Source organism: Emydura macquarii, unplaced genomic scaffold (genome assembly GCF_026122565.2).
Source record: "Emydura macquarii macquarii isolate MOO-44397 ecotype Brisbane River unplaced genomic scaffold, CSIRO-AGI_Emac_v2 contig_3470, whole genome shotgun sequence".
Taxonomy (NCBI): domain Eukaryota; kingdom Metazoa; phylum Chordata; order Testudines; family Chelidae; genus Emydura; species Emydura macquarii.
This window is the reverse complement of record NW_027133607.1, coordinates 823,104-837,275: the sequence shown is the minus strand read 5'-3', so window position 1 is coordinate 837,275 and position 14,172 is coordinate 823,104. Positions and strand designations below refer to the sequence as shown.

The following is a 14,172-nucleotide window of genomic DNA, read 5'->3' as shown; positions in this document are numbered from 1 at the left end:
AGAGTCAACCTGCTGGGAGATGGAGGTCTCTTAGGAGAAGGCTTGTTATAAAGGAAGTCTAGAGTCTTTCCCTTTCTTGGGGAGAACCGAGCAGAGGTTAAAGAGGCACTGGATCTGCCCGGAGACTGGTGTACAGGTTTTTTTTCCCCCTGAACTGTCTTCAAATCAGGGCAAAGAGAACGCTGCATCATTAGTAGCCTCAACACAGTTTCCTAGTTCTTCCATGTCCTGAATTTAAGGACCAGAAAAGTTACACTTCTGAGGGATGTGGGACTCCAAGGCAACAAAGACTCTTGGAATGGCTGTCACTAACAGGGAGAGCCTCCCAGCAAGTGAGAAAGCATTTGGACCCTGGTGAGCCTTTCAAGGAAAGCAAGCCACCCTGGAGGAAGGGAGTGGAACAAAATGAATCCTCTCAATTACTAAACTAAGTTAAGCTAACAAGCAAACTACCTAAAACTAAATTAGCAAGTAAAAGAAAAACATTCAGCTAAGAAATGATCAAGGAGGGCACGCTAAGGCTCCGGGAATTGGGGCTTAGATGCAGCCTTAGATAACCTCGGTGTGGGGCACCAATCTGTATGCATGGGCCAAATGAACACTGCGAGCAAAACTCTCCTTTTGAAGGCATGTGGGACGCACATGCAGCTGAAGTGGAGCACCTATAGGGACACTACTCACAGACCTAGTCAGTGGGTGAGAAATACCTTACTAGGCAAGAAAGTAACAATTATTACAGGCTACAGATTGCGTTTTATGGTCTTCTTTTAACTGGAACCTTATGCTTCCAAATCCTTATACTTCCTTTTATTTGCATCTTTATCTCAAGCTCTGTTAAATAAACTCCAGTTTGGCTTTATTATAAACCTGTCTAAGTGCCTTGTGCTAAGGAGAGTGTTGTCCAAGGTGAAACCAATGAACGGGGGGTGCATTGTTTCCATGAAGGCAGCAGATGGGTATACACTGCAGGTGTCCAGAAGACAGGAGACTGGCACTTGAGTGTAGCAAAGTGAGGTGTGTAAATTTTTAGCTTGCAGAGGAAAAGAACAGGACTCAGTGCCTGGAGTGGAGCATCTGTATTGCCAATGACTGGGGAGACTTTCCCCTGGTAGGACACAGACAGCGCTCTCTCCCATTGTAAGCAGATGATAGTGATTCACCCTGGACACTTCAGGTAGCCCCCAAAACTGTCACAACACTGCCCTACAGAACCTGGGATTGGCTCCAGTGATTACAGACTCTTTTGCCCATGTTCACCACAGCCTGTCCCTATCTCCTGCTCTTACCCTCCCCCAGCTCTTAACTATATTTCTCCAATCCCCAACCCACTGGCCTTCCTGACTCCTGCCTGCTTCTACTGTTTTCCAGTTCTTTGTTCTGCTTCCATCCCTCCTCTACTGTTATTCTCCTCTCCTGTCTTTCCCATTCTTGGCTTCTGCCCATACTTCCTCCAGTCTACTCCTATCTTCCCCATCCCACAGTTCCTGCCTTTCTTCCCATCCTGTTTTCTGCCCCTGCCCAAACCCCCTCCCAGCCCCTGATCCAAACCCTTTCCCCCAGGTATGTTGCTTCTTCCTTCACCTCTTCACCATGAATCTTTCTTCCCCTCCACATTCATTACTGCTCTGCATTTAGCTCATTGTTGCCCAGGCACCAGCATGGGGAGCACTGAGTGCGCAGGCGAGAGCATACAGCAGTTGCAGGCAGCTGGGTGGAGCAATTGCATGGGAAGTCCTGCTCTATTCCCGCAGCCCTGGGAGGAGCATGCTCAATACAGATGGAATTTTCAAAGAATTTAGCTGCTAAACGCTAACAAGACTCTACTGAGCAGGTGAAAACTGAGATTTTTCAAAAGCTTATACCTTGGCCAGATTTGGATGATTTTTTTTTTCAGGGAAATAGCAAAAAGCACATCCCTGACAGGTGAGCAACTCCCCGTGCCAAATCTAAAATCTCTGGTTCAAAGTTTGAAGCACTAGAACTTCTCTCAGATGTTTTACCCATGTTAAAAAAATTCTCACACAATATTTTCCCCTAATCTTATTCTCAGAAATGTCTGAACTATTTTTTCTGTAGCTTCCCAAAAATATTCAGACTTAGACAGATAGATGAAATGTAAAATTCCAGCTTGAATGATTAAGGTTTCACAAAATTATAAGCAATTAAAAACCAGAGTCTCCTTATCATGGGAAGTGTCAGGCAACTTTAGCACCTGCAATTTCTTCATTTTAGCCTTTCTTCATAGTTTAACACTACCAAGTCTAATTTTGTTGCCCTTTTCCTGACGACTCTAATTTATCAGTGTCTTTTGGAAAGATGTTAATATTTTACAAACTTGATATATCACTGTAATCAATACTCTGCGGACAACATTCAGCCTATATAAGAACTGAAAAACTGATTAATCTGTCCGCATAAGAAAACTGAGAAAAATTTGAAATACATCTACCCCTCTCTAATATAATAGACTAGGAATCTATTTGAAAATCTAGACAGCAGACAGAGGGAACTCAGGCTGTCTCAGTGATGACTACTATATGATCTATGGCTGATGTAGTTCGTCAGCTTGCTGGGGCAGGCATCATCTCATATTTATACAATGCCATATGCTCTTTATGGCAACTCAAATAAGTGAAATTCTGGCCAAAACCATTCTCAGGGGCATACAGTACATAATATGTTAAATATGATCATATCAGATCATTTACTTCAAAGAGAGACAGACACTAATTCTAAATTACAACACTTTATTGCAGCATTGGCAAAGGTCAGATTTCTGAAGCTGGTGAAGATCGGGCGGCATTTCTGTGTGAAATGTTACAATTTTACAAGTCTTTTTATTCTACATGCAAAAACCAAACCAGTGGTAGAAAGAAATTTAAAAGACCTAGAAAAAAAGATTTAATCGAGTAGTAGCATACAGATGTGCGTTTTAACTGAATCTACTACACCTACCTGAATGCGAACAAAAAAAACACAACTATGCTAATAAATAACAGATTGTCAGAAATGGACCAAGAAACCTCATTTCTACCTAGAAAAAAAAATTCTATTTATTTCCAGACTTTTTTTTTTCCTTTTTTTTGTTTTTTTTTTTGTTTGTTTTTTAGACACAGAGGCTTATCAACCCATGAAGGTCAACAAAACATTTGGATCCACTCTTTAATGTCCTTCTGTCATGCTGACTGGCACATTTTGGTTTTCAATGATACTTACAATGGGCTCAACTATATCCCTGTTCTTAGGCTGGTGTCAGGCTGTTCTATGCAATTTGGGTAAACACTGTGTTAATAGACTTCACGTTTTGTCTTTTACCTTAACGGACAATTTTATCTCCTTGGCTCTGTTTGATTTCCCCCTCCCAGCTATTCCTTGTAGAAAAAGATTATTAAAACAAAAGCCTTCCCTCTGTGGAGTATCTGATGTTTGGTAATTGGTCATAATTTTGTCGTCCTACATATCAGGGTTTGTGATAAGATTTTACTGCTTGCTCTACACTTTTCTACTGTAGACTTGGGCCCCCATATGAATATTCTTCCGCCACAGAATGCTCGATTCAGAGATAATATAACTCCCACCAGGTTTAGAACTTGCTTTGTTTTTCCTTACATCGAGCCATCAGAACCCTTTCCATTCCAGTGTAATCCATCTTATTTTTAAATTGCTCTTTGTTGTAACTGAACTGCTCACTGGTCAAGTTAACCATCTCATTTATTAACTTCCATTCTCATGAGAAGATTAACCCTCACACGGTTCCTGTAACAAAATGCTTTTTTTGTAGGCCACGACTTGGAAGCTTCCACTTGTTCTGTTTTTAGTGGAGGCTGGTGTTTCTTCCCCACGGCCCCAGCCTGTCCCAGGTTTCGATTCTGAACTCTCTAGACTGACATGCTGAGATGTGTCCACGGCTCTCATTTAATTGCTGGAGGACTCCACTATCCACAACATCAGAGATACAGGACCTAATGAAATGACATTTGCTGCTGGATCAACGTCTCCTAAAAGAGGGGGAAAGAGAGGAAATATATTATCCTTGAAGAACCAAAACCATGCAGTTGTGCATGACCTAAAGTTGGCCATTAAGTTCTTCATGTCTGGATCTGTTTTATGGTCATTCCTATCATCTGCAGCCAACATACTTTAAAATACATCTTTTCACTTTATAAATACTTTAACAAAATTTGTATTGTGCCAAAGGAGGGCAAACATACTACCATGCAAAGAAACCCCAGAAGACTGACCAGAGAAAGACTCCTTCCTGACCTATCTCCTCCTAAAAAGGGGATGCTAAGCTACTTCAAGCACAGAATGGACAATTGTGAGACAAGACTACTGAGTAAGCATGCAGCTTTGTTGAAATATAAATAGATTTTTACTTAATTTAAAACAGACTTTGCTTTCATGCATAATTTATTTCTTGGTGTACAAGATTTAAGTGATGTGGGTCAAGTTTAAAGAATAAACTAGAGCTGGGCTTTCCAGAGAGTCAAATACTGAAATGTTCTGAAAAACTAGTCACATTAAAATCTTAGGTTATACCTAATATGTTAAGCAAGTTCTATCTGGGTAAAGTATTTTTAAATTTCACAAGAATGTAAATACAAATGGAAAGATTATAGTGGTATGGTGAGATGTGATAAAAAGGGACCAACATTACACATAGTATGTTCATATATTTCTCTTTATGCTGTTAAATGTATACAATAATATATATAGGATATGCAATGAGGGTAAGTTAACACTACTGTTTTAATCTTTGCTGTTGTATTTTTTTACTGTTATTTTAACTGTGAGACTAACTAATGTTACATTGAAAAAGTTTTGTAGTTCTTTTTGCAAAATAAACAGCACTGGCTATATCTTTGTAAAGAAAGGAACTTACATTTTCTTACCTTCAATTAAATGAAAATTGTAGAATGCCACAGAATTTTGCAAAAATTGCCAACACCTAAAAATTGTGCGAGCTGCATTTATATATTTAAAACACAATTTCTTCCAGTCTACAATTGATGACATTTTTTGTTTGGCCACATGTGTTCTGAAGTAGTAATCTTCCTCATACAAACTGCCCCACTAACAGCTGCTGCCCTTGTGTTTGTGATAGACAAAGCAGAGAATACACAGTTCTTCCTACCTGTTGTATGATGTGTCACAAAGTGGCAGAGGCAAGAGTAGCCTGCTAAAAATCTTAGCAGAAGCCCACTGAGCATGTTCAAACATCATAATTAGTTTTCTATTACTAATTTGTTCCTCCCAAACCTTGTAAAGGCACTAAACTTCCTTTATTAAGAAATATTTTTATGAAAAGTTTCCAAACAGAGCTTTGTGTGTTATAGGCACACGTAACCCCCACCCCGAATTTCTTAAAATGGGGAACACTATCCCTCTACCTTAGCCCTGGGGCAAAACACAAAAAAACAGATGAACGATGTTACCTTTAGATGAGATCAAATATGGAAAGATGTTTAGACAATTATGAGCATTTGAAAATAGGATACTAAAGTTGAATCCATTCTGCATTTTATTTTTTTTTATGGCTATCTGCAAAAGTAACCTTGCATTTCTAAAGCACTTTACAAATATGAATGTTGACTACCTCCCACAAGGTAGATGAGGAATATACAGGGCTCACTTCACCACCACTGTAATGCAGCCATATCTGAAGTAGAACACTGCAACTGTTTAAAAATGCTAAGTACATGACAGGCGTGATGAGGAAGTGAAGAATCCCATGTACATCTGAAACAGGGGTAGTTAGGTAGATAACATAAAATGTAATGATCCTAATTGGAATGTGGGCAGGATGCCCAGGATAATACACCTACTCTCATGAAAATCGCACAGTCTGGTTAGATAAGTAATAATCCTTGAGTGTGACACCATCAAAGGGATTTGCTGATATCAAACGATAAGAGCAAAACTCTTATGATTGGTTAATGCACCAGATCCTCAAGAAGTAACAGATTTCCTCTCAATCCCTTTGTCTCCTCCACCAACCCACAATTCCATGCCCTTTTCATTCCTGAAGTAACCTCTTTCTTCCTTTATGCCAGGTGCCCTCTTTCTGCCTCCTCCAAATACCTTCTCTCGAAACTCACTTTTCGGTGTGCTTTCCATGACTAATCTCAGCTTCGGCGCTGTCTGTTCCCTCTCTCTCGCCTGACCACGTTAAACAAAGAAACAGGAACGACACGAAATAGACACACAATGAGTATCTGAATTCTTTTTAAACATTGCTGTTTCATGAGCATTTTTCCTTCTCACATCTCATGTTGCTCATAGTGGTGTTTTCTTGCTTTATCACCACCTCAGTTTGGACTGTATGATCTTCAAGGCAGGGACCTTGTCCTTAAGAGCTATGCACACCAATGACAATATATTAAGTTATATTTACACATACACGAAAGATGGCCCAGTGGTTGGAGCACTAGCCTAGGACTTTCAAGGCCTGAATTTGCCTGCTTTGCCACGGACTTCCTGGGTGACCTTGGATGAGTCACTTAATGTCTCTGTACCTTAGTTCCCCATCTGTAAAACAGAGATGATAGCACTTCCTTACCTGACAGGGGTGCTGAGAATAAATACATTCAATGTTGAGACACCTTTGGATACCACGGTTGTGTGGGGCTATTTAAGAACCGCAGATAGATTTTTATATGCACATATAATAATTGATTATACATGGTGTGGAGGAAATCTCCGTGATTAACACTTGGAGTCAATCTAAACCTGTTAACAGGTCTGAAATTGCTGAAGGACAATATTTCTCAAACACACTTTCTTTAAATTACATATTTGGTTTTAGTTTATCCTTTCTGATGCCAAAAAAAGGATGACACTAGACAATAAACAAGGGTTATCAATCTCCATGTAGAGTAAGTTTGCTTCTTTGGCATATCAGTTAAGTTTCAAAATACGCATTATGGGTCTAGCATAGGATGGATACTGCTCAGGTCAGTTTTTGTGGGATGAGTAGAGTCAGTAGTCAATACATTACATAACCTTTATTAATTAAAGAGGTATTGTTTTCACATTCACACAACCTAGACTCCTGACTTACGGCGTTCTAATATGAATAGCGAAGAGCAAGAGTTTAGTTATTTTAATAAACTATTTTTCATGCTCATGCTAGCAAACAATAAGATACCTTGAAGAAAAACCAAACTACAAAGCCAGCCGTTAAGCACTGTATTTAAACTGGTAATATCAGGGAAGTATCCTAAGGTGTAGTACTTTCCAGACTGCCATGAAACTGCAATGCTGTAAGCAGGTTGTTGCAGATGAAAATTTAACATCCTTTATTTAAAAACTCTTAGAAAGACAAACAGGTAAAGCCTATCAATAAAAGTTTGCTTTTTCAGTATCCTTAGCACTAACTGTAACCCTGGCTACTCACCTGCATTACCTGGGTAAGAACTACATGTCTCCCTCACCTCTGGGAACCCACTGAGCACTCATACTGCCAGTATGAACAAGTAGGAGACATACAGGAATGGGCCCTAGAGCTCTACTGCCTCTTTTCACGACCTTGGTCTTGCTCAACTCCTGCGCAGCCTGCTGAAGACAGACAGAACTGAAGCATTCCAGAGACTGGGTTTTCTCATCCCTTGAAGATGGCACTCAGGGTATGCCAGACGACTGGGGCTTGTGGGGCTTGGACTGTGGGGTTATTACATTGCTATGTAGACTTCCAGGCTTGGGCCGGATCCCAAGCTCTTGGACCCTCCCACCTCACAGATTTATGAGAGGAAGGGAGAAATGTGTGTGGGTGGGAGCACAAGTATTGCACTGTAAGATGAAAGAATCAAAGAGGGAACCAAGAAGAGACCAAGACTGGAGGGAGTGGGTGAAGATGGCTGAGGATGGTAGTGGAAAGCAGTGTTAATTCAGAGTTTTGAAAACCAAGGCAGCAGTGTTTAAATCTGATATGGTTAGGAGGCATGGGAAAATGGAGGACAACAGCAATATGATTGTAAGAAAGAATGTAATGTCATTACAACGACAGCCTCTTATTCTCCCTTTTTAAAAGAGTAGGGATTGAGAAAGCCAATAGAAGAAAGCTAATATGGGAGAACAAATAAAGGATTTCAGAAGAGGCAGGATCAAAATAAGGACGAAGTCTGGCAATGATCTAGAAATGGTGACATACCAACATACAGAGCTTGTCTAATCTAGGAAAATTATTAGCCTCAGCACTTAAGTGTAGACAAAGAAAGATATGTTAAGATGACAGTAGCCAACTCTAAAGTGGAGCTGTGTGGAGAAGAGAAGTTGGGATCCAAGGTGATGAAGATTTCTTGCCTTTAAAGTTGAAAGAAGAGAAAACCTGGGTCAAAAGGACAGCTGTAAGGAGAGTTATACATGTGGTATCGTTGCTCTATAGCAGAAACAGGAAACTATCAGGTTAGCAGATCTGAATTTGTCCTTATTATGCTTGCCGATGTTTCTTTAGCATTAATAAAACAAGCTTTATTATGGGATTTTAATGAATATTTGGGTAATAAAATCCCAACATCCTGTTATTGTCTATGCATCATTTCTTGTTTAAACTGGTTGTAGAAAAATCAGACAACAGATGTAAAAGAAGTGATCCCAAAACTGTCATGACAAATGGTTTCAATGAAATCCAATTTGATTAGATTTGTCAGCCAGCAAGCAGTCACAAGAAGCATCTTCTTATAGAGCATTAGGTATACAACCCCAGGAGTTCATACTAGTTAGATTAATTTGTGAGGTTTACTCTTCTCTCAAACAAACCACCCCTTAGAAGCATGCTCTTTGATATAGATCACATAATTATTTCCTCTTTCCATGCTAAACTTCTAAAAGAGCAATTAGTCTTTAATCTACTGCTTTTAAATGGAAAGGTTTTTTAAAGCAAACTAGAGGTTAAAGATTGCATGAAAATTACTATTTCTGTGCTCAAATTTCTTCTTTGAAATCTCTGCTGCATTTATTAATAAATGATTTATATTTTTAAAACAAGGGACCAAATTTTTAATTGCTTATTTATATTTCCCAGACCCAAAGAAGAGCTCTATGTAAGTTCAAAAGCTTGTCTCTCTCATCAACAGAAGATGGTCCAATAAAAGATATTACCTCACCCAACTTGTGTTTCTAATATTCTGGGACCAAAACAGCTACAACACTGCAAATTATATAAACAGATCAGTTAAGCAATCTGACATAGTTTAAACCATTCTGTCTTTCAGAAAAGCCATTTTGGCTTTCCCAAAGGTATTAAATATATTTTAAAAAGGTATTTGAAGCAAGAATCTACACTTGAGATTTATACTAGAATAATTTTATAGTGGGGCTAGCATTCCTGAACAAAGAGTAAAAAATTATGACTTTTGTGAAAGTATCAGATTGACAGTTTTAAGGACTGAAATCCTAGCTTTATACACAGAACAGGAAGTGGCAGTGCAAAACTTTCCCCATCCTAGTTTGCCAATGTATCTCAACCTTAATCTGAAAGGACAACACTCTTAGGGAGCTGATGGTAAATTGTCTTCATGCCCAGTAAGTCTTGGGTTTCTTGGGTTCAGTAAATTCTTGGGTTCAACAAGAATTCTCTGCTCCCAAGATGGAGTCAGATCAGCAGCTGGGTCTGGATGCTGAACAGAGCCTCCATCTCCCCCACCGTGTCCTGGGCAAGGTTTCTCTCACCACCATGAATAACTGGGACTAGTCCCAGGACAGCCAAAAAGAGAGGAGTGGCCTTCACTGAACCATCATTCCTCCTCCCCCGCTCTTGTCCCCCTCACTGCATCATGCTCTTTTTGTATTTATTTTTTGTTTTGTTCAATACTGCGATTACACTAGGAGTTTAGTATAGCACACCCATTGAATTGGGAGGCTACATCTGTTCCTGCTACCAGGCACATTCCCACTCCAGCCTGACCCTTGAATACAATCTTGAATATGAAGGAGCAAGTGGTGCCTGTACAATAACAATAGCCAGCAATTAAGACCACAATCAATGTAAGAATAGTCTTGCATGTGTGAAGGGGCTGTCTAACCTGTGTCTTTAGCCTGATTAAAATTTCACATCAACACCTTTCAGTTAGATGGGATCCTTGTAGAACAACCTCCCTCCCCAGCACCCCCTGAATTTACAGATTGCACAGTTAACATTTTTAAAAACCGTTTCAGCAGGATGGCTCGATCTGTAAGTAGCTTTTTGGCACATTACAAATGTTGAGGTTTAGGTCATAGCTAATAATACAAAAGTATGGGTGAAACACTATGCCAATTTCTCTACCACTTGCAGATTGAAATAAATATTTGTATGAGGATTTTAAACCAAGCAGTCCTCGGACTGTGATTCCAACATAACACACAGAACTTTTATTGGCATGAATCCCACCAGGAAGTTTTAGAAAAAAAACAAAATCCTGCCTTCTTTAAAGTCTAGCACACATATTGCTATTTTTAGCCAATATTAAGGTCACTAAACCATGACACATTACTGTGTGAAACGAGCCTCACAGTGTGTCAGTCCCATCAGTAATAAGCACACATGGAAAAAGAAGAAAGCAGAGAACACCCGTCATGTAAATGGCAAAAGAAACATGCTGCTGTACTAACTCACTCTCACATTAGAAAAGCCGTACTTCTTCAAACAGAAAATTCCAAACCTAGAGGCCAGATTACAATACCCTTCCTCACAATAAATAGCACTTTATGCCACAAGCCTTCTCACTGAAGGAAATGGGACGAATTGTGGGGTAAGGTGCGAGTAAAGGGTGTCTCAATGGGGCCCTAAGTGTTAAGGCATTTTTCAAGATTGTGTTCACAATTCTGTGGCCCCTTATTTACTGTGCTTAAAAGGGTGTGTGGAGGGGTGTCTCAGAACCAGGAATTTTTTTTTAAGCTTGAGGGAAGCTGCTGCCTCGTACAGTACTCGGGAGTCCACTACACTCCCCCATGACAGACACTGCCCAGTCATCTGTCATGCACATAAGGGCCTGTCCCCCTTGGGGAACAGAGTGAAACCAGGGCATTGAACTGCAGGACCCTGCAGAAGCATCAGCTCCAGAAGGGACCCCCAGGACTCACCCACTGACTGCCAGAGCACCACCACCACCACCGAGACCCCCAACCCAATGAATGTCACTGCACCTCTCAGCCCCCTATCCCCAGATGCCCCCCAACCCCCTATCCCCATGCACCCCCCAACCTGATTGAATCTCAAAGAACCCCCAACCCATCCCCCCAAACTCCAGGATGTATTTTGTATTAATAATGTGTGTAAGGCCTGTTGCCTCATTAAAAAAAAAATCCAAATAAATATAAATAGCTTAAGCTAAAAATTGCATGCTATTATGGAATATAAAGATAGGAACTGTCTGAATCAAGTGCATGAAAATTTACTTTGGCTGGGATTATGATAGCCCCCCCCCCTTCTTTTTTTTTTTTCAGACCACTTTAAGTACTGCTTATTTATAGAGTGTAATCAACATGCAGACAAACATGCAATCAACATGTATAACAGATAAATTTGCCAAACATAGAAAAGGTCTCTGGCCTCTGCCCCAGAGAATTTATAGACTAAAAGGCAAGGTAGGTAAATTACAGTATAATATAAAATACAGGCAGAGTGGTGAGCACGCATTCTACAACTTGAAAAAGAGAAACCTTTTAAAGCTCCTTACTCCAAAAATCTGACTTAGCTCACTGTGAAGACACCTAGCTCACTGTGAAAGTCTAAAATTATGGTTTTTTCGATTATTTTAAACAGAAGAATTTCAGAATGGTATCTATAAGTAGCTGTTAATCTACAAAAAAAATATGACTTATAATAGGTTTAAATTGTGTGTCTGCTGGTCTGGCAGTTGCATTTAAAGGAAAACTAGTGCTTTTCTAATACATGTTGTTGAGATATATATTAATCTCTTACAAATATCTAATTATTAAAGAAAGGCCTGAGGAGGTTACAATAATTCAATGGACGTGAGTGGTTCAGAAGCCTTGTCTACACTCCATAGCTTTATATGAATGTAGCTATGCTGGCAAAGCACTCTAGTGGAGATACAATATAGACCAGCAGATGGAGTAATTCTGCCAGTGTAACTACACCACCTCCCCAAATGACATTACCTATGCTAACAGAAACACTCTATGCAGTTGCATCTACACTGGGGGTTCTGCCAGCATAGCTCTGTTGGCGGGGGTTTGTGTGATGTTTTCTTCACACTCCTAGCCAACACAGCTATGCCAGCAAAAATCTGTAATGTAGTCCAGGCCTGAGCCTGCATCACAGGCTCAACTGTGTTCCCGTGAGAAAGATGAACTGAGATGGGAAGTATTTCCCATTGGTCTCACTGGATCATTGATAGTTGTTTCCTTGGAAAGTTTCAGGGTGTATTTTAAAAGTTTATGGAAATCAAGTGTAAAACCAAACTATACTATTTTTTGGAGGAGTGAGCGAGAGGGGGGCAGGACTTTAGATACTGAGGGTATGTGTCTACACTGACGGTCAGATCGATCTTTCTGGATCAATTGAGTGATCAGTGAAGACCCGCTCAATCGATCAGGAAATCGACCTAGTTAAACCACGTCCTCAAATGTGTAGCACCGCGTCAACAGGAACACAGTTCCCGTCAGCGCCGTGAAGACACTGTGCAGAATGGAAGTACAGCTGTCGACAGGAGTTACTCAAGCTACTCCGCGTAGCTTGTTTAACTCCCGTCGACTGCTGCCGAATTTCCAGATAAATGCAGACCAGGCCTCAGTCTCTAAGGCCCCAAGGAAGGCAGAAGGAACACAGTGAAAACTTAAAACTTCCAATCCAAAAGTACCATCAAAACGAAGCTTGTGAGATTATTGTACTAGGACTAGAACACAAGTCATGAGCTCTTTTTAAAAAAAAAATTATTAAGGGAAGCTTCTGTGCATCTTCTGCTCCCCTCGCCTGACCCCCAAATTAGTCGGCATGTTTTAAAAAAGGGGGAAGCAGCTCAATGGAGTGCACATCAGGCAAGGCAGTCTGCATGTACAAATAGTTTTTCTCCATGCATATAGAAAACACACCACCTGCTGATGTCTTCACTGCAGAGTTAACTTAAGTTACCTCCATTTCAGAGTGAGAATTAAATAACACTTGAGATGCACAAGCAGTTTGATTAACAGAGCAATTACAGGTGACTGTATTATGATGAGCTGTGCTAACTTGAGCTGTACCCTATACCCCGACAGGGCAGCCAAATCAAGTTAAAATCATCTGAGTTTAAAATCTGTGTGGGGGGTCAGGATTTGGTGCAACACTCAAGTTAAAACTTGAGTTAATGCTGCAGTGAAGACAACCCCTTAGGAGGTAAACAAAAGCAAACTACATTTATTTAAAACCGAACAAAATTTATTCTCTGCCAACACAAATTGCAGATACATGTTGAAACTTGCCTAAGCAGGGGTGCTAAATTGTTCATTTCAGTGAGAAAAACTACTTCTACCTCACAGAAGCATGACTGCTTCCACACAAAAATGTTTTACCATGCATTTTTTTTTCTTAGTTAAGGATAAAAGCCATTTCACTAATTTTGATAAGAGATGGTAGGATTCTGAAATTGTAAATGAAAAAGAGGTTTTTTAAATGAGCCTACTCAAAGCAGATTTGTTTCCTCAAAGTCCTCTACATAATCTGTCACCAGTCTCTGGCCCTTCAAAAGATTCGATTTCTACTCAACCAGATACGTCAGACCAGTTCTGTCTTACTATGCCTGATCACTGGTGTGTCTAGTCCAGGAGCCTTGCCTTTGAATGTGCCCACATTTGGATGCTTCAGAGAAGATCAAGCCTATCCCATAATTTACTTAGCCAACTGTTACTCATACTTAAATATATGTAATCAGTTTTTAAATCCTGCTTAACTATTTGCTTCAACCTCTTCCTGTGGCACCGAATAATCATAATTCATACTGTACTGGAAACAAAGTATTTTACAAAACTGAGAAAGACTTATTTACTTTCCTGCCTCAAAGAATATAAAGATGTCACTGTACTATATAAAAATATTTTTACCCCAATTTTTGTGCCCTCTTGTTCTCCCATTATATAAGATTAACAATAGCTCCCACTTAGTTTTAATTTAAAAGTTTTACATAATTCAATCACACCACACTTACTCTTATTGCCAGATTAGCTCATCCCAGGTTTTAGAAGCTTTTGGGC

The 14,172-nt window shown here is 39.9% G+C and overlaps 1 protein-coding gene across 4 annotated transcripts in view; it reads right to left on the bottom strand.

The window, feature by feature from the left end:
* Positions 1 to 2,730: 2,730 nt before the first annotated feature.
* UPF2 (UPF2 regulator of nonsense mediated mRNA decay) overlaps positions 2,731 to 14,172 on the bottom strand; it is a 127,035-nt gene continuing 115,593 nt past the window's right edge. For all 4 annotated transcript variants that reach the window (XM_067534858.1, XM_067534861.1, XM_067534859.1 and 1 more), the window contains one exon: positions 2,731 to 3,998. In XM_067534858.1, coding sequence (XP_067390959.1) covers positions 3,989 to 3,998 — 10 coding nt within the window. In that variant the 3' untranslated portion in view covers positions 2,731 to 3,988. The remainder of the gene's footprint in view (positions 3,999 to 14,172) is intronic.